The sequence below is a fragment of the Oreochromis niloticus genome, linkage group LG20 (genome assembly GCF_001858045.2).
Source record: "Oreochromis niloticus isolate F11D_XX linkage group LG20, O_niloticus_UMD_NMBU, whole genome shotgun sequence".
Classification (NCBI taxonomy): domain Eukaryota; kingdom Metazoa; phylum Chordata; class Actinopteri; order Cichliformes; family Cichlidae; genus Oreochromis; species Oreochromis niloticus.
The window spans coordinates 14298432-14319276 of NC_031984.2; the positions used below are offsets into that span (position 1 = coordinate 14298432).

Consider the following 20845-nt stretch of genomic DNA (forward strand, 5'->3'; position numbering starts at 1 on the left):
TTTATTGTTAAATTTATGCCATTTTTTTTCAAGTTGAGAAACAAAAGTGGACTGTGCTATAAATAATTGTGTCCTAGCATGAACAATACCTGTGTACTAATATTGAACTTTTGAGCTCATAAATTCCCTGATAATTGTTTGAAAGCTGGGGATGTCCAGTTATGTATTGTTAAATGTCAGTCGTCACATCATGTGTGCCAGGTCCACGACACGTCAGTGTATTTACATAACAGACGGAAACACAACAGGTTGGATGTGCTGGGCAGCAATCAATAAAACCAGTAAACCATATAAATAACCTAAAAACAATTAGAAAATAAATAAAAGACTCTTAAAAGTCAAGAAGAAAGTTTGTAAAGATGTTAACACTGTGAGTTCACTTATGTTAAGTCACACTTAAACTTAATTTACGTCTTCCAGTGATGCATAAACAAAGAACATTGAGTTTTTATGCAGTTCATATCAAGAACTTTAACCATAAAATTAACAAAAGAAATCTGGACACTGGTTCTATTAATCTGCTACATTCTGCAGAGGATGAAGATTTGAACATTTGAATTTCCATGTTATTTACTTGAAAACTCAAAAAAACTAGCACATGGATAATTAGCTTTTTGCTAATAGTGTTTAGAGTGAAATGAGAAGGGAACTAATTTTAGTGACTGAAAAATGTTGTTTGAAGCTGGGGGATTTCTGTCTTTCAAACATTGCTATTTAAATTTTTTTTTTTTTTTTTTTTTTTTTTTAGGTTTCATATTAAATTCAGCGTATTCCAAGGTATAGACACTATAATCCCATAAATACATAAAAATAGGCATAACAATACATAAACCCTCCACTTTATATTTACCTCATGATTATATATTTTTAGGACCCATAATAAAAGTGTATAATCTGTGCCTTAGTGTAAATGAAAGTGACAACAGGTGCACTGGAGAGACAACATGGTGTTACAGGTGTGGCCACAGACCATTGCTCTCTCCTTATCCTTCCAGTCTGATTATTTTCCTTATTTAGCTTTTTGCTAGTGCCCTTATCATTGCTGGTACGTGAAATGGTACACAGGTAGTACAGCTCCTCCAGGATGCCACTATCCATATTTAATTTTTCAAAAAGGTTGGCTGTGTCTCCCATACCACGAGAATGGACCATTGCTTGTGTCTTTCACGTCCGCTACATGTTGTCTGTGTGAAGCTGCTCTCATTTGTAAAGAGAATGGGACGCCAGTTCTGGTGTTCTTAGGTGACTGCCAGTCAAACTGCAGAGTTCTGGTTTGTGAGCACAGGTCTCCCTGAAGGATGTTGGCTGTTCATGCCACCTTCATGGAGTCTGTTACTGGCAGTTTGGTCAGAAATATGAGCATGAGTAGAATGCTGAAGGTCATTTTGTTGAGCTCTGGCAGTGCTCCTCAAGGTCCTCCTTTCACAAAGGAGCAGATACTGGTTCTGCAGCTGGGGTGAAACCCTTTTGCAGCCATGTCCAGCTCTTCTTGTGTAATGTCCCATCTCTTGGTACTTCCTTGAGACTGTCCTGGAGACACACCAAACCTTCTTGTGACAGCACATATAAATATACTGTCCTGGAGGAGCCCGGCCATGTGTGCAACTCGAATAGGCTGGAACTACTGCCAGCAGTGACAAAGACACTAGCAAAAAGCAAAGTAGAGAAAAATCAGCCAGGAGAGAGCACTGGTCTGCAGCTATCATCTTGGCAGCTGGCTCTGCAGAGTCAAAGTTTCATTTATACCAAAACAGGTCAAATGGATTCACAATGGTTTATGTTCCCTAACTGGAAAGACTGATATCTCTGAAGTTTAATTGACTTTGTGTTACACTGTGATGATTGAGTGTTCCCTTAAGTGTTTTGAGGAGTGCAGATATAGGCAGCCAGTTTGAATTATCATCAGAGAGTCAAAATAGTCTCATTCATCACCAGATACTATGGTTGGATCCTGCATATCATGCTCTCCTAAACTGTCCTTTTCTGGTGCTTTTAATGGTGGGGATTTCTCATCCCAGTCTCTGTGCACTTTTACATAGTGTCTTTCTTGTTTCTTCTCTTCTTCCCTCTTATATTCATTTTTGCAGGCTGGACGGTTTACCACCAAACGTCAGAGAGAGTCACCTATAAATCTAGTAGCAAACCACGCACTAGATTCCTCAGTGGACCTGTGTCTCTGTCCATCTGTTTGTATTTGTTCTTTTATATTTCCCCTCACTCATTTCCATATTCTCTTTATTTAATCTGCCTCTCTCTCCTATCAAACTATTTTTTTATTTGTATTGAATATAGTGGATATTTTATTTCACCATCCCTGCAGGTCTTCTCACCAGACATACACCCATTGTTTATTCCTACCACCCACACTTCTCAACAGCCTTAAAGCTTGTTTTCTGTATATTTTCTAATTTATTTTATTTATTTTGTTGGCCGGAACAAAAAAACAGATGATATATATTGACACATTAGCATGATACTGTTGTGATAAACTTAAAATTGGATATATCTGGCTAATACAGATGAAAGGTTTGTGCAGCCATGAAATGTTTCTTGCTCTAAAAACAGTGAAGCAGGTCAGTCTGTGTACTGTTTGTTTTATAGCATGTTACTTTGCTCAAAGTCTGTGAATGTGTTAGGGTTTTACCTCTCAGCCATAAAAGACTGACGTCGTCAAACCTGGTGGGTGGTATGGACATCTAAGTCTGTGAGCACAATAGCTCAAAAATGAGCTACTTTTAAATTTATGCCATATGTGCATCTACTAGGAGGCTGAGCTGTAGCACTGGCCGGTGCCCATACTTTTAAAGCTTGTAATTGGTACAGAAGTCTGGCATTTACAGATAGATACAGTCTCTGCTGTTTTCTAGACTTGTTTGTATTTCTAAGTAAGCATTTATGGCTTCTTCTAATAAAACCCTTATTGTCTGTAATATAATTTAAAACACAACCACCCCTGAGTTAAAATGTATTTACTAAGCAAAATCTACTACTAGCATTATAAAATCACTCTTCTTCTGTGATTTAGTTTACTTGAAGACAGTGATTTAATTAAAGTGACTTGATTACAGCAGCTATATATAGAAGTGGGAATTACCTGACTCTGGGGGATCTCAGAGAAAAGTATAAAGACATTTCAATTCATTCATTTGTGCAGGGTGACCTTTCTTTCCTGGCTGTGTTGTATATTTTCAGCTTGAATTAAAGCCTTTTTTGATTGTATTTTTCTGAAGAAGTGCAGCATGACTCAGACGTGTGGCTCTTTGTGCGGGTGTTGAGATCTGCAGGTCCAAATTGCTGAAAATAATTTCTGTGCACTGAAGTAGAGCGTAATTTCTATGCAGTCAGTTTTTCCACTGTTTCATTTGCACAGAGGGATATTTTCCAGATAGAAAGAGAGCTGTGAAACAAGATGTAATTGTTATCAACCATCTTACCAACCCAGTGCTGTACTGTGAGCTGTATTTAGTCGTTGGGAGAAAGGAAGTAGAACAAAGAGTAGCTATATTTCTATGGATTCGGTGTCCCTGAGGACCCAGATTGCATCCAGTTGACCTTAAGATTGAAAAGGAAACATTTCTAGGGTGTGCTGCCTCTTATATTCAAAATCCAGGCTGCAATAACTTTAATGTTGTAGGTACCTATTTCAGTTTACAGTCTTTCCTCTGGCAATCATCCATAATTCACAGAACTGCAGTTACATTCATAATTATTAATTTTTAAATATATTACCCCTGCTCTTCATACAGTTGCTTTGTGCAGTGCTTCTGGCTTTCAAAAATAGACCCCACAAGCACACTGGAGCTTGTGAATGCCTAGTCCTGTCCAAACATGGGCCTAATACAAGATGGTGTGAGTGTGTTTGTGGATGTGTGTGTGCATCTGAGAGAGAATGGCAAACTCTTTATACCCTATTTATTTGTTGTGTGTTTCCATCCACAGTTAATTTTGATTGTGTAACACCCCCTCCCACACACACACGAGTCGAGGCACTAAGTCAGCCATCCTGTGTATACTAACACAGAGAAAAAAACCCCGACCCTTCACTAATAGGCAGGGCCCTATGCTTTGATTGAGGAGAGCTCTCTCTGTCCCTCATGTTTGGATGGAGAAGACGTGCATGGTGCAGGCGCCAGGCAGGGCACTGATGGAGACTTGCTCCGCCATATGAAGGGCTGTATCATCAATATTATTATGGTTTTGTTCTTTCACCTCTCCTGAGTTACCTGCATGTTTGTTTTTTTGTTTTTTTCTTTTTAATTGCTGACTCTGATGAGTTCCAGCTTGTATCTGTGTGCTTTCAGTTGGTTAAATTTTATTTGTTTTGGTTTCATATTTTGTTTCACAGGCATTCTCACATCGACAAAGGGATCTTTTTGTTTCCCTTTAAATCCAGGCTCCAGTATTCTTTCCTAGAAAACACAATGTTAAACATTTTGTGGTTTCTCCCTACCAGTTAATGAAACCGTAAATCATCCGTTATTCCAATGATCAAACATAAAGTACAAATTCATACGGATAGTAGCTGCATTTTTCCAAATTTCTGTCCAAGCCAATATTTTTGATATATTCCATATTAAATATAATCATGAAAAGGTCAATAAATGTGCAGGAACAAACATACAACATTACACGTCAAGGCAAGTTGTGATTTCGTTTAGATTTGTCAGGTACACTTTCTAAAAATCGGCTCTTCAAATGATATTAAAGAGAACACCTAGATTTGCTCCTCTAGTCCTCCTCACTGATTTTTACACCCCTCTTCCTCCTTTTCCTCTTTCTCTCTCCTCAATTGTTTTGATAGCTGAATGTGCTTTTGAAGCAGCTTGTCCACCTACTTGTGGTGTGCAGTGTGTCCTGGCCTAACTGTTTCTGTCTTGTGCTGTTTTACCTTTTTATAGGGTCCACTCTGAAACGACTATGTCTAGGCAAAGAGCGCAGTAGTAGTAACTATCTCATTTACTTTCTTACTCTCTGTCTTTCCTATTCGTCCTCACTATTTTAGTCCTTTTTTTTTCTCTGAAATTTATTTGGCACTTGAAAATGTCTCCGTTGTTTAAACGTGGGTACTCAACAGATTGTTGTATTAATTTGTTTCATGTTTTGCATGGCAGTGTGCCTACATGTCTTGGTTGCTGAATTTTGTCATTGCTTGCATATCAAACATTTCATTTTTATTTAATTGTTCATGAAAGACATGTATGTTGTAATCCTTTGGCTGCTGGCAAAATATGTGTCACAACTTTACCTGTACACTCATTTTGCTCTAGCCTCGCCAGAATGATGAGGATTATTTAAACGTGGCTTTCATGAAAGGTGACATTACAGGTTTTTTTTGGATTTTTTTGTGAAACTGTCCTTAATTCTGCCATACAGCAGCCAATTGATTTGACAGCTGGTTTTTTTTTGTGTGTTTGTTTGTTTGTTTGTTTGTTTGTTTTGTTTTGTGTTTTAACTAGGCATATTTTAAGATCTTTGTGTCTTTTCAGGGTCCTCTCTCAACACCACCACCGCTCAGACAGCCTCCAGTCAGACTCAGCCATCACTCTCTGCAGCAACATCCTCACCCTCTCCTCAGCCATTCACACGTCTCGCTCAGGTCCAGACCAACAACAGCAACAACAAGAGAGGCACATTTACTGATGATCTTCACAAACTGGTTGATGACTGGACAAAGGAAACTGTAGCGGCGGCCAGTCAAGCACGACCCTCCCTGAACCAGATGAAACAGCAGAGGCGTCGGCAAGACCTGGAAGGTGGCGGGACACCGATGGGAGCAGTTACTCATGAGGTATTTGTAACAGAGAGTGACTGAGAGTTTAGGAGCTGTACTTCATCATTCTTAATGTAAGCATGAGTCAGCCTGAGTCTGTGCACATATTTTGTCCCCTCTGTTCCAGATGAAATGTCATAATGGTCCCGGCAAGTTCCAGCTGCCTCTTTCATGCCCCCTGACTGCTGCTTTAGGCCCTCGTATACCTGCAACCCTATCGTCAAACTCATCCACAGCACCCTCTCCTGGTTACCTCGTTCCCGCAGGCTCCTATGCTGGGATGGTTCCCGGTCCTCTTTATCCCCAGAGATGGCCCAGCTTGCCCAGTCCTGTAGGGTCTGTGGTCCCTGTAGGCTTGCTTGGTGCAGCAAGAATGATGCCCTATGGCACAATGGCAAACCCACAAATTCAAGCTTACCCTCTGGTCATCCACAGCCCCGAGAATGGCCCGTGTCCGAAAACCACAAGGACTACTTGATCTGCTTACCAAAATTTATTAGTGTGTATTCGCAAGACAGTGCAGCTCCACTCTGCTCTGTTCGGAGCAACACATGTACATAATCCGATCATGTAAATACCATGAGAAAAGTGTTGATTCTTCATGCAACACTAATCTGTAGTAAATTGTGTGTGTGTGTGAGTGTAGATATGTGTGTACATTATACAGTACATGTTAAGTAAGTATGTTTGAATACTTTTTTGGCTTTGGTCATGACTCAGCCATACTAGTCGTTTTATGTGTGGTCACAACATCCATATTTCATGTTATTCTTCAATTCTGCAGTTTTCTTGTTGCTTTTGCCTTTCTGGGTTAAGTACACTTTAAACACTACATTGGAATCCAAATACCAGTGGTTTGAGATACAATAATAGGACAGTATTTATGATGAATCTATTGGAAAGAATGTAGTGCCTTGAACATTAATTTATATTTTTTTTCTTCTTGGAAAAAAGAAAAAAAACACAAGTCTGCATCCAAGTTATTTTTATTTTAATGTAGCTTGAATGCAGTCTTGAGTTTTTAATACATCGCGCAATTTTTATTTTTTATTTTTATTTTATTTTATTTTTTTGGTTTACATATGAATGCCCTTCTGTTACTGCACTGTCATCACAGTATGTCATTTTATTTAAATAATAGAATCGTGTTTTAACTCTTGTTTACTTTCCACCCCTGTGACAGATGGAATGCCATAGCGGTGAGACGTACCGATGCCTTGCAGAAACAAACGGTTAATGTACGACTGATGAGGGAAGGGAGAAAAAAAATATGCCAGCAGCCAAAATCCACTCATTCAGGTCAAAATGGTTCAGCAGGACACGGCCTCTTTTTGATAGGACAGCTGATGCATTAGACAGCACAAGAGCTGGCAGTGTTATAGCTTTGTGCTCAAAGGAAATGCGGTGTCCAGAGCCATACATACTGTACATAGTTCTTTCTACAGTATATGCCTCCGGAAGTGTTCTGATCAGAATGTAGCGATTAATATGTGAAGGCTTGAGGCTCAAAAGTGCAATTTAAACCCCTCCACAAAGCTTTGATCGTGGCCTTGCCACAAGCCTTATCTCTAATGTGTGCAACAGGAGCAAGCTAAAAAGTTGGAACAAACGTCGCAAATCACCAAGCACCAGACAGAAGACAGAAGTTACCGGGCAAAGTATAAAGATTACAATCCACGCAGCAAACTGAATTCACTTCCAGTAAATGTTCTTTCAACTTTGCTAGTACTCAGCGTACACTGTATGTAAAATGTTCTGTGCAATCACAAGTTAGCTCTGATGTTTTCAACCTATTTGATGTTTGATGCTTTTCTTTTCTTTTCTTTTTTTTTGGTGATGCTGCTATCATCTGTTAAGGTGATCCTACTGTATAGTTAGGCTTTCTGTTCACATACAATGGCACTAAAAAAAATAAGACTCCTCAGATTAACAAATGAGACGCTCATGAAGCAGTGTTATTGCCTTGTTGAAATTTTGATGTGTTCATTTCACACGTTGCTTTTGATGTCTGCTCTGTTTTCCAGTTTCTTTCCAGCGATATATTTCAAAATGCAAACGACACTCGATGTGGGAGATTTGCACAACACATATTCTCCCTTTATTCTACGTTAAAAGAGTTCCTACACTGTATATAAGTGGGTTTCACCCACCTGTACTTTTATATCACCGATGAGCATGGCCAACTTTTCATGTTCCACAAAGCTTAACAGTTACTGCTATTATGGTTAGAAATTTCACATCTCCACAGCACATTTGAAAGATTTCAGCACCCCCAATCTTGCCAAGCTGTGAATTGTACAGTTTTCTTGTTTTGTACATTTTGTTTTTTTGTTTTTGTTTTTTTGTTGTTTTTGGATGAAAATGATATTGATGGTGGTGGTATTGGACGAGGAGGAGGGGTTGCTTTGAAGTATATTATTCCATCAATTCGGTTTGAATTGGACTTTTATAGGATATTATGCAGAGTCTTCTGCTTTGGTGAAATACTTCCAGTAGTAAGAGATTTCTGTTCTCTGTCATTTGTATCTGGTATGTTTTGTTCCACCTCCCTCGCTGCTAACTTACTGGAGAGCAGAGGAGGGAACAACTCTATGGCATATTCATTTGGATGCACTGATCAAATGGAGAGCTGATACACACAGAGGGGAAAGCAGCTCTGACACCTTCTCCCTCTGCTCATCTCGCTCCTCTGTGGACAACATTGCCCCCTGGTGAATATGCACTGGTTGTCAAAGCCTTGTATTCAAACTGTGGGATTGCTTTTTGCCTGCTGTATGTCCCACTGCATTACCCCACCCTATCCTGCTGCACTCTTATCACAGACTGTATGTTGAGAGAGAAATAAATATTTTATGCTTGATGGCATGTCTCGTTGTTATTTGCATTTTTAGCGTCTTCCGTGTACTTCATAAATAATTTGTTTACTTTCTGTAAGTAGCATGGAGTAAGAGTTTTCATTTTTATTATTTAAATTGATAAATTTATAAATACTCAGAGTTATATTATTATATTTTTTACGACGGACAGGAAGTGTTTCTATGAAGCTCGAGTTTTCACACCCCCGACATCTTTGAACAGACGCCACAGATTCGCAACATACAGTACAAACCCTAACAAGGAAACTAAATACTTTAACAAACCCTTTAAAGAGATTAAATTAGTTATATTACAAAATCTCGCTCAATATGTTCCAACAGGCTACATTCAGGAAAGAAAGTGAAAAAATAAGACCCCGCTTTGTGTGGCGAATCTGTCGACCCGCATCCGTGTCGTAGCGTTACAGTAATGGTTGCCCCTTTTGTTCAACCGAGTTCCTGAATTATTCCCAACACAATGAAATTCTTTGGCTATTATATGGTTTCATGAAAACATTTTTACTGTACCTACGCCTCCTCTGAGCTCAGCTGGGATTATTTAATGAATTAAAAATCAATCTACAACAACCGCTGTGAGCTGCTGTGAGGTTTCCGAAGCACGCAGTTCTCGAGGAGCGTGGAGTAGTAAGTGTTTATAACGTTAGATCAGAAGTATTAGCTTTAAATGGCTAAAAGGGCCATGTTTGGCTAAAAAAAGATCACACTAGATGACTGTGTGTGTATTTTTACAGTAATTGGTGTTATCCATAGTAACCCACCGTACTCCGACAACATGAACAGACCTTGGTGTTAGCCCTACTGCGGAAAAAAATAAGCATGTCTGGCTATTTCTCGTTACAGAGAAAACGATTTCGCGGATATTTTGGCTTAAAGGAGGAGAAGGAACGCTTTTGATGGACATTAGTTTAATAAAACCTCCACACATGCTCTTCAGGAAGCCAGGCTGTCATTTTGCCTCAGAAATTCACAGGGTGAGGTCATTGTGGAGGGAAACACTGGGGTCTGAACGGCCAGGCTGCGGTGTGTATAGCCCCAAACATTCATGTGTGTATTATTTGTTTTAATATTAGCTATACTGGAATGCGCTGTAATGGTTTGATTTGCGAGGCTAGCGTTTGCCCAGGGGACACAACTACAGTTTGGCACGCTAATTAAACGTTACTGAGCTTGAATGAAATACCGAGCAAAGGTTACGATAAAAAATAATAACAGTATTTAATAATAATGGCGACTAGCGTGGCTAGTTTGTAAGGTTACTTCATGTGCTGTAGGGTTGTTCTCTTGAACTGTGCTTATTTACGTAGTGGCCAGTGTTGTTGTTTGCTAGCTGCTGTTAGCCAGCAAGCTAACTGCAGCTTTGTTTTGGGGGGAATGCAGCAGCAAAATGCTAATGCTAACGTTAGCTGTGTTAAAATACACAAAGTTCGTTGGTTACCTTAGGGGGCAGAGGGTGGAAGGGTTTGAACGAGATAAAGGTTGAGCTCTTTCGACAAGAACCGCAAATGAGCTCGGATTTACAGTTGCCCAGCTGTAGCTGTTGCCGTTACTGTTTACTGCTTGTATTACATGATTGTAGTTCTCAATGATCGTAGCAAACACGCTGACCTTAGTGCACCTGTTACTGAATAACAGATCATAATTTGTTTGCTACCAGCAGTGGTCACGTGATTGCACCATAACAGGTGCATTCCGTTGGTGTCTGGGGCTCTTTAATGCAACTCTTGGGAGACAGTGCCCAGTATCTGTTATGTGCGTTGTTTTTAACAAATATCATTATTCCCTGTTGTGCTCATGTGTTTCAGATGTAAACTTGAACACCATCTGTCCCAGCAGTGGCTGTTGGCACAATGGGGCTGGACTTTGACGTGAAGACATTCTGCCACAACCTGCGGGCCACCAAGCCCCCTTATGAGTGTCCCGTGGAGACTTGCCGTAAGGTCTACAAGAGCTACAGTGGCATCGAGTATCACCTTTACCACTATGACCATGACAACCCAACTCCTGCCCAGGCTGTGCCTCAGAAGAAGAGGAAGGGACGTCCTCCTCGTGCCTCGCTGACTGGTTCAGGGGATACGGATGATGGCGGGGGTAACGGAGGAGGAGGACTGGGTCATGGAGGGAACACGCCTGTTAGCCCCAACCGATCAGAACGCTCCCATTCCCCGGGGAGAGAGACCATGACCTACGCCCAGGCACAGCGCATGGTTGAGGTGGAGATTCAAGGACGCATTCACCGCATTAGCATCTTCGAGAATATAGATGTGGTGTCAGATGAAGACAGTGATGCAGAAGACGCTCCTTCATCTGGAACTGGTAATAGTGGTGGCGGCATGTGTAATGGTAGTGACGGTGGAGCCGGGGGCAGCGAGTTAGGAGGGAGTGGCAAGGACCGCTCAGATATCCCATCTTCTAATGGGGGAAAATCCACGCCAAAGACTGGGAAACATAAGAGCAAAGCCAAGAAGAAGGATGGCTTATCTCATCATCACAGCGCTCAGTCTGGTCCTGCAGTCAAGCTCCCGGAGGCTGTGTTCAGAGAACTCGACCAAGACCGACCTGATGCCCCACCTCGGCCATTATCATACTACAGGTCTGCAAAGAAATGTAGTCATTTAATTCATATATATATATATGTATTATAAGCAGGATTGTTGAGAGGAACATCCATTTTAAAGCAAAAGCAGTTGGTAGTGAGTTGTTTGAGTGGACATATACACACACACACACACACACACACATACATATATATATATATATATATATGTATGTGTGTGTGTGTGTGTGTGTGTGTGTGTGTGTGTATATGTATGTATTAAATACAATAAATATTTCCTGACCTAAATGTTTGCTAAAGTCCAGCCACTCCCCACTTTATTAGCAGGGAAATGACTGATTACTGTGCTTCAGATTCATACTATTCTGTCATTATTCTTGTCTTTACACTGAATTACAATTAGCACCATAATTAATTATATTTTTTGCACGAATACGTCTTAATTTGACTCTTCTGTCTTTCTTTTTTTACTCCAGGTACATTGATAAATCTGTGGAGGAGCTAGATGAGGAGGTAGAGTATGACATCGATGAGGAGGACTACATCTGGCTTGATATCATGAATGACAAGCGGCGGCGTGACGGTGTGACACCCATCCCTCAGGAGGTTTTTGAGTATCTCATGGACCGCTTAGAGAAGGAGTCATACTTTGAGAGCCACAATAAGGTACTTTAATCCGACAAAAGAAGGATACGATGGTTCAAAGTTGACATAAATACATTCAGCTGTAATGTGTCCTTGTGCTCCTTTCTCTCAGGCGGACCCCAGTACCTTGATTGACGAAGATGCCGTCTGCTGCATCTGTAACGATGGAGAGTGTCAGAACAGCAACGTGATTTTGTTTTGCGACATGTGTAATTTGGCAGTACACCAGGAGTGCTATGGCGTTCCCTATATCCCGGAGGGCCAGTGGTTATGTCGCCGGTGCCTGCAGTCGCCGAGCCGAGCTGTGGACTGTGCTCTGTGCCCGAACAAAGGAGGTGCTTTCAAGCAGACAGACGACGCACGCTGGGCCCACGTAGTGTGCGCCCTCTGGATCCCAGAGGTAAATCCATATATGTTTGATTTGGAACTACATCACTATGCAGATATCGACAAACTGAACAAGCTCAACTCATCTGAGCCAGTTCACAGCCTTAGAATCCTAGAAACTTAAATTTAAAAGCGCTCATGCTGTTTGCCATCAAACCCCCTTGGCTTTAGAACAACCTGGCAGAGGAGATAAAGATTCTTTATCTGTGTTGCCTTTCCTTTTATATTTCAGCGATATTTACTGTTATTAATTTACTGTCTATTGTAATTGTTTTGTGCAACATCAGTCTGAGTTGACATCAGTCTCGCTGTCACTTTGTAAACTCTGATTTTAGAAGGGATATGTAAAAAAAAAAAAAAAAAAAAAAAAAAAAGTTTATAATTATTATTGATATTACACAGTTAAAGACTGTGGGAATGTTAAACTTAACACCCAGATAAATTTGTTTTGGGTTTTTTTGCTGTTGTTGTTGGGTTTTTTTACTTATTTAACTGTGATGATGTTTACAAAATTCCCCTGCCTTTCTGCAGGTCTGCTTTGCGAACACAGTCTTTCTGGAGCCGATCGATAGCATCGAGCACATCCCTCCTGCACGCTGGAAGCTCACCTGCTACATCTGCAAACAGCGTGGATCGGGCGCCTGCATCCAGTGTCACAAAGCCAACTGTTACACAGCTTTCCATGTCACCTGTGCCCAGCAGGCAGGCCTCTATATGAAAATGGAGCCTGTAAGAGAGACTGGGGCCAACGGTACCTCTTTCAGCGTACGCAAGACGGCATACTGTGACATCCACACGCCCCCCGGTTCAGCACGTCCTTTAGGAGGAGTAGGTGGGGCCAGCATGGGGTCATCTAACAGCGAGGGCGAGCTGGAGGAAGATGACGAGCCTAGCATCGGCCATGATGATGACTCTAAGGGCTGGAGCTCTGAGCGGGTGAAGAGGGCAAAGGCCAAATCCAGGCTGAAGATGAAAAGAGCCAGAAAGATCTTAGCTGAGAGGAGAGCTGCTGCACCAGTGGTGTCAGTGCCCTGCATACCACCCCACAGGTAGGCCTGTACTACACCTGTTCTGTCTGTGCCTCAAGGTCGTGCGCCCAGTAAGCACATATATGCCTTTTGCTGTTAATAGAAAACTATGCGTGCAGGAGTATTTTGGGCAAAAAAAATAAAGAAATCATCACATACTTTTTTTTTCTCGTTTATTTATACTGTTTAATTTTGGTATTGTAAGACAATAATTTGTATGTCACATTGCATTATTGTGTTTACTGATTAGAAATAATGAATTGTACATTCTGTTCTGTTTTATGTTTGATTTAGACTGTAAATAATTTTAAATAGCTTATCATTGTCTTTTGTGACATTTTGGTCTTAAAGGCATTACCTTTGTTAGTGCATTTGTAACATGCTTTACATTTACAACATGCTTAAGAGTTAAAACAGTATTTGCTTCTCTGCAGGTTGAGCAAAATCACCAGCAACCTGACGGTACCCAGGAAAAGCCAATTCATGCAACGACTTCACAGCTACTGGACGCTGAAGAGGCAAAGTCGGAACGGTGTGCCTCTTTTGCGCCGGCTTCAGACACACTTGCAGTCACAGCGACACATTGACCCACTCCCACCACAGCCTGCGTCACAACCTTCCTCGGTAATTTTTTGTTACTGTGATTCTGTGTTTGTCTCATTCAGTTGTCTGATACCTGAAACACTTTGTTCAGCATCTGTTGTGTTTAAATGTGCTAAAAAATAAACAGACATGACTTGACTTGATACCTTTTAATGCCATTTGTTCTAATACGTTTATGGGATTGTGCATGTTAATGTTGCAGAGAGATAGCGAGGAGAAACAGACCGCTTTAAAGGAGCAGCTAAAAGCATGGCAGAGGCTGAGACACGACCTGGAAAGAGCGAGGCTACTGGTGGAGCTCATCCGAAAGAGGGAGAAGCTCAAGAGGGAGACGGTGAGATGTGAAGAATAGCAAGAGAGCATTTTGTTTTGTTTCTGTTTTTTTTTTTTTTAAGATACAGTGAGATTACAGAACAAAGAACAATATGCATCTCCTTTCTGTAGATCAGGCTGTATTAAATTTGTGTGCGTACACATACTTCTAACTGTGCACTACTTTGTTAGTTTATTGCTAAAAATGTGTCTGTGTTCAGATTAAAGTGCAGCAGATGGCGCTGGAGATGCAGCTGACTCCCTTCCTGGTGCTGTTGAGGAGTACCTTGGAACAGTTACAGGAGAGAGACACTAACAACTTTTTCACTGAGCCTGTGCCTCTGGCAGAGGTATATGCAACATACTCGCAAGCACAAGAAATCTGATTATGTTCAGATACTTATATTTGACTCTTTTCTACTTTATGTCTGTATACTACATACCTGGCATAATGTATTTTAGGCTTTCCTTCTTTCTTCTTCATTCACTGTACAAATATGATTGGATTTTTTTTTTAAATGGCACAGCCTGCTCACTACTCCTTTGTCACCTAGGTGCCAGACTACCTGGACCATATTGACACTCCAATGGACTTTCAGACCATGTGGAACTTGCTGGAGTCTCACCGCTACCTCACTTTTGAGGCCTTTGAGGCCGATTTTGGGCTCATTGTCAACAACTGTCTCAAGTACAACGCCAAGGACACAGTCTTTTATCGCGCTGCCTTGCGGCTCAGAGAGATGGGCGGGGCTGTCATAAGAACAGCCAGGCGACAAGCTGAACGGATCGGCTTCGATTACGAGACCGGCATGCATCTACCACGAGAGCCGAGCCCGGAAAGCCAGCGTGAGCAAGAGAGAGACAGAGAGCGGGAGAGGGAGCGAGACAGGGATAGAGAAAGAGATCGACCGTTGTCTTCTAATGAAGATGGTGAGTGTCTCTGACTGGGAGGTTCTTGGGAACCAATATCAAATCTCAAGCACCAGTTAAAGGAGAAGGAGGGAGAAAAACAAACGTGATTTAAGATTTTAGATCATTAAAAGGTATTTTTTGTCTAATTAATATGCTGTATGATACAGTGTTTTATAAAATAAAATTAAAAAAAATACATTTTAGGTTTACTGGAACACTGTTGCAGTGCTGTCCCTTGTCACAAAATAAAGGCTCAATGGTGAACAGTAACAATATGGTGCAGAGAAGTTCATGTTTCTACCACTAGGTGACGCTTGTAATTCATGCAGTTCAGTTTCAGTTGAGCTAAAACATCATCATACATCCTGTGTGCTTGTGTATGCTGGATTTGTACTTTATGTTTAAACCTTGATGTTGCGTCTGTCTGGCTTCAAAGATAGTCTACCCCATATAGAGTTAAGCAGGAAACAAACCTACTTTTACATTTTCTGTTTCTGGTTATGTGTGACTGCTTTTTAAGATTGATTTTTTTTCATTTCCAATATCTCTAACTGCTTCTCTTTCTGCTTGCCTTGCGCAGACCTGCTCCTGCCAGAGAACAGGCGGCGGTTACCACTGGAAGAGCAGCTGCATTACCTGCAGGCCCGTCTCGATGAGGTCAGCTCAGGGAAGCATAGCATTGGCCAGTCTCGCAGAGCCAAGGCCCTAAGAAAGGAGATCAGTGTGATCAAGAGGAAGCTTGCACACCAGCGTGAAGGAGGCTCTGGCATGGGGGGCCGGGACTCTGTGGGCGGAGGAGACCGGAGTTCTTCTCTTCCCCATCATTCATCATCTGCAGGACACCACGATGAGGGGGGAGAGAGCAGCAGCCAGGAGATTGGTGGAAAGGGTGTGTCTAGGAAAATATTAGCACTAATGTCCGACATAACAGTGAAAATGATATTTGCTGTTCAGTAGCAGTCGAATAATAAGCATTTGCCTGTGTTTTAACATATAAACCTCTCTCCCCATCAAGATCTGAATGTGTCCTCATCCCTGACTCCAGAGGTGGGGCGTCGGACATCTGTCCTCTTCTCCAAGAAGAACCAAAAAATAGCTGGACCCCCCAAAAGGCCGGGACGCCCACCCAAAAACAGGGATGCGGGTTATGGTGGGGCAGGGGTGAGCCAAAGTCCTGTTGGTCCCCCACAACTCCCCCTGCTGTCACCAAGCAGGCACAGGAAACGTCCCCGCAGCCCTCACACCAGCTCCAGCTCTGACAGCGACAGTGACAATGATGACCTGCTGCCAGGTAAATTAAATGACTCACGATAAACTTTTAACGTACAATAAATGCCAAGTCGCACCCTCACTTTTTTTCTATTTTCTTCCCTCAGGACTGCCAACTAATGGCTTTGATACAGGAAACCAGCCAGTAACGGAAAGCTTCCGCGTGTACAGAAGCGAACCTCATCTCCCTCGTTCAAGCTCAGACTCCGAGTCCACAACCAGCAGCAGCAGCAGTGCAGCTTCAGACAGGACCAGGTGATTAATGCGCCTGGTACTCTTAAAATCAGTTCTTTTACCAATTAACGTGAGCGTAAGGTTTCATTTGCAGAAACAAACCCAGTGACTTAACAATCATCTCTCTTGAAATTTTATGACACCTTTAACACACAGTTTTAACTTCGCAACAGAAATCCCCCTGCTCGAAGCATCCAGTTGTTGCAACACTTGTGATAAAGTTATACGCCTCTTAATAGTTCTGTCTGTTTTCTCTTGCAGCACGACTCCCTCTAAGCAGGGCAGAGGAAAGGCGTCGTTCTCACGCGCTTTCCAGGAAGATAGCAGCGAGGAAACGTCAGGCACAGAAAATGATTCCTACTCAGTCGGTGGCTCGAGGGGTGTTTCACACTGTAAGCACATTTTTATAACCTCTAAGGCTCACATAAAGCACACACAGCTAGTTTCTATTTATTTAGATAGTGAGTGTTTTCTCAGAATCCCCCAACATAGCTTTGTCTTTTCCGCTTGTCACTAATTTGGGATGATGGCAAGAATATTTTGTCTGATTAGAATCTGATTTTACTTGAAGCTTAAATACCCGTAAAGACATTACTGCAGATAAAAATATGCTGAAACTTTTTTTTTTTTTCTCGCACAATAATAGCCACAGAGATGTGACTAATAAGTCCTTACAGGAGAGAACGTCAGAGCAGAACATTATTTCTGCAATGTAGCACTGATAGTGCTAAAGATGGCGTAAAACAGTGGGTGTATTTTAAAAAACAAAACAGAAAAATAACACATTTTGAATTTTCTGTCAGTTTCTTTGCTGTAATCTGTCACAGCCACCACACGTCAGCATAGCAGGACCTGTACTCGCTGTCTTGATAATGGGGAAAATGAAACATGGTCTAAGGAAGTGCCCTCCCTTAGAAAAGCAGATCAGGTTTCACTATGTCAAGTTTTATATTTGTCTAGCACCATTTGTTCAGGATACTCTGCTCAAACTGGAGAAGCTGTGTCATTCTCCACCCAGGTGCATTAGGAGTTAATGTATTTTAAATTAAAAGAAAGTGTTTTATACCAAAAGTTGCTTAGAACAGTGTTATTGTGTCATCAAATGTGTTTTTAACTAGAAGTGAGATTGCTTAACGGACGCTGTTTTCCCAAATCTCAGTGGTTCGTGGCCGGGACAGGTCGGGGTGCTGGATGGCCTCAGATGATTATTCTTCTCTGGAAGCTTTAGACCTGGTCTGGGCCAAGTGCAGAGGCTATCCCTCATATCCTGCTCTGGTGAGACACGAGTGAACAACACAAATAGCACAGACTACGGTCAAAATATGACTGGCTCTCTAAACCTCTGCATGCCACTGTTTGCTTGTAGATAATTGACCCAAAGATGCCCAGGGAGGGGGTGTTCCACCGAGGTGTCCCAATCCCTGTCCCCCCTCTGGATGTGCTGAAACTTGGGGAGCAAATGACCCAGGAGGCCAGGGAGCACCTGTTCCTGGTCCTCTTCTTTGACAACAAGAGAACATGGTTAGTTTTCAAGGGATGTTTTTTGGTGGCGGTGACTCATTCTCAGAGTTCACCTCCTTTTTTTTTTTCTTTTTTTTCTTTTTTTTTTTTTTGCTGATATGTTGTATTTTTATTTTAACACAATCTAGCAGTGTAAAGCAAAAAAAAAAAAACATGCTACCAAAGGCAGCTTGTAATGTTACTGGATGTTTGCACACAAGTAGCTCTGTGGCAACAGTTCAAAGCAAACTGCAGCCTTTGTACGGAAGCGCAGCAACAGAACATTCAGCAGAAATGGGGCATACGTGGTTTTTGATAATAGGAGGGAAAGAACGTGTTATTTTAGGTCACTTTGTTCTGTGCAGTCACTTATGATCATGTTTTGCTAAGTTTGGCAAAATTTATAAAGTTGATGAGCACAGCAGTTATTAGGAGGCATCCAGAGTGCATAATCTCTGAAGTCAATTAAGTAATTAACAGATCATAGAAACCAATTAAATGGCCTGTAAATGGACCCCAAAGCGCTTTACACTACATTCAGTCATCCACCCATTCACACACACATTGGTGATGGCAAAGCTACATTGTAGCCACAGCTGCCCTGGGACGCACTGACAGAGGGGAGACTGACAGAGGGGAGGCTGCCGGATACTGGCGCCACCACCAGTAGGCAACGGGTGAAGTGTCTTGCCCAAGAACACAACACCCGAGACTGTCGGAGCCGGGGCTCGTACCGGCAACCTTCCGATTACAAGACTAACTGCCAACTCTTGAGCCACGATCACCCCAATTACTCTTTAACTAAAAAACAACTCTGTCTGGACTGACTGTGTCTAATCAAAGGGTTGCTGGTTCGATTCCTGGCTGCTCCAACCTGTTTGCCAAATTATTGTTGGGCAAGATACAGAACCTCCAGTTGTTCCTGTTGCATTCGTCGGCGTGTGAATGTTCAATAGAAAACACTGGCATAGAAAAAAGTGCTTGTTTGAATGGGTGATTGAGGCTTATAGTATAAAAGGTAGAGAAGCATTATATAAGCAGCCAGTCTGTTTAGCATTTACCAATGCATGTTTTTTTTCATGTTTGTGCTTATGCTTATGTGCTTGCAGGCAGTGGCTTCCGCGCTCTAAGCTGGTGCCTCTGGGCGTTGACCAAGAGCTGGACAAAGAGAAGATGCTCGAAGGCAGGAAGTCCAACATCCGCAAATCAGTGCAGGTGGCCTATCATCGTGCCATGCAGCACCGCAGCAAGGTGCAGGGGGACCCCAGCAGCGAAACCAGTGACAGTGACTGAACACAAACACACACGAACGCTAGAGAGCCCAGCCCTACATCATAGATCACAAAGAAGAAGAGAAAAAAAACAGTGCCAGTAACAAGGAGTGGGGGGAAGAAAAAAATCCACTATCTTGGCCCCGTGATATTCACACTCATGCACACTAAGCCGTATTTAATCCGACATGTAAAATATTGTATTTAAGAGAATTGATAAAAAAAAAGAGAAAAGAAATGGAGAAATATGCTATGTTCAGAATCATGAATCGGAATATTCCTTGTATGTGGTCGATATATGTTTAATAACAAATGAGATAATGGTTTACAGACTCACAAAATGAACATAGTATTACTCTATGAAGTATACACAACTGCCTTTCCCTGTTTTTGTTTTTGTTTTTTGTTGTTTTTGTTTTGTTCTTTTGGGGTTTTTCTCGCACAGTCACACAGGTAGTCTCATATGTAAACAGGGAAATGTGTGTCGTGTACGTCGAATGCACACACTGTGGATATTTCACAACGCCAGCACGTCTCACATTCATCATCCACCTCCGCAAAAGGAAAACGGTGACAGGCCTGGTGCTATTGTCTAAGTCATTTTTCAGAGGAGCACAAAGAGACTGTCGCAGCCCACTTTTGGGGCATACCAACGTTACTGTAATTTATTCTGCTGACTTCTCATTAACAAGGTCCACAAGCTTGTTTCGTCACGGACTACTTCTAATCACTCCACCTGCACTGGACATCACGGTGCAGTCTCTTTTGTCTGTCAGTACGTGTCCATCATGTTTCCTGTTTTTACGGTTTTGTTAAGATATGTACATGTCACACAGGCCACTTGGTCAATGAAAAATGAGGACTAAACTGAAACACACAATTGCCTCACTGTCTGTCTTAGTATCAGGCTGATGGCTTTAGAACTTTTATATAAGCAGATTGCATAACAATAGAGGTTTAATAAAAAAACAGAAAAGAATTGAGTTTTTTAAAGTTTTGGGCTGTTTTTTGTGGTTTCTCTTGTTATTCCTTGTTCCCTGTTGTTCTGTGGAAATATTTCATTATGTTCAGCAGAAAATTCAGACCCTCCCATTACCTCTTTCCAGGGTAATCGTGAGTCATACATGCTTCTCATGGCCTGATGCATTCTGTCATTTTGTTAATAACTCAAGACAGATGGACACGACTTATAAGATGAAAGATTTATGATCAACGTTCATGACCAGTCAGGTGTTGCATTTGCTTTGAAACACTGCCAAGTGAGGGGGGTTTGTGTCCGTGTTTGCTTAAAGGCTCAAGTCAACTCCTCTTCTGAAAGGGTAAACATTGGACCTGTCACGTCTGACACTTTGAAGATATGCTTTCCTCCTGAACTTTCCTTTGTCGTGTCTACACGACTTAAAGACTTTCACAGTGCTAGTGAAGTGTTAAACGTGCACCTCCCATCTACTCGGCCCTCACACTGGTTCTGCAGGGTTTTTGTC

General features: G+C 41.8%; 2 protein-coding genes across 13 annotated transcripts in view; both read left to right on the top strand.

The window, feature by feature from the left end:
- Positions 1-8630, top strand: part of LOC100691159 (serine/threonine-protein kinase WNK2) — a 41193-nt gene extending 32563 nt beyond the window's left edge. For 6 of the 9 annotated variants that reach the window (XM_019349642.1, XM_019349648.1, XM_019349649.1 and 3 more), the window contains 4 exons: positions 2088-2186; positions 4899-4943; positions 5487-5788; positions 5898-8630. In XM_019349642.1, the coding sequence (XP_019205187.1) occupies positions 2088-2186; positions 4899-4943; positions 5487-5788; positions 5898-6248 (797 nt within the window). In that variant the 3' untranslated portion in view covers positions 6249-8630. The remainder of the gene's footprint in view (positions 1-2087; positions 2187-4898; positions 4944-5486; positions 5789-5897) is intronic. The other 3 variants (XM_019349647.1, XM_019349645.1, XM_019349646.1) reach the window with 3 other exon arrangements.
- A 403-nt stretch (positions 8631-9033) lies between these two features.
- On the top strand, positions 9034-20344 carry brpf1 (bromodomain and PHD finger containing, 1). 4 transcript variants are annotated; one of them, XM_013274502.3, is made up of 16 exons: positions 9034-9270; positions 10449-11236; positions 11677-11866; positions 11958-12245; positions 12764-13281; positions 13695-13884; positions 14066-14197; positions 14397-14525; positions 14730-15105; positions 15668-15976; positions 16103-16378; positions 16464-16611; positions 16852-16982; positions 17750-17865; positions 17957-18111; positions 19200-20344. In XM_013274502.3, the coding sequence occupies exons 2-16, from the start codon at positions 10494-10496 to the stop codon at positions 19381-19383; spliced, it is 3885 nt and encodes a 1294-aa protein (XP_013129956.1). In that variant the 5' UTR covers positions 9034-9270; positions 10449-10493; the 3' UTR covers positions 19384-20344. The 4 variants fall into 4 exon arrangements, with proteins under 4 accessions (XP_013129956.1, XP_013129964.1, XP_013129962.1 ...); XM_013274510.3 differs by lacking the exon at positions 9034-9270 and adding an exon at positions 9297-9690; XM_013274508.2 differs by lacking the exon at positions 9034-9270 and adding an exon at positions 9297-9666.
- Positions 20345-20845: the final 501 nt, after the last annotated feature.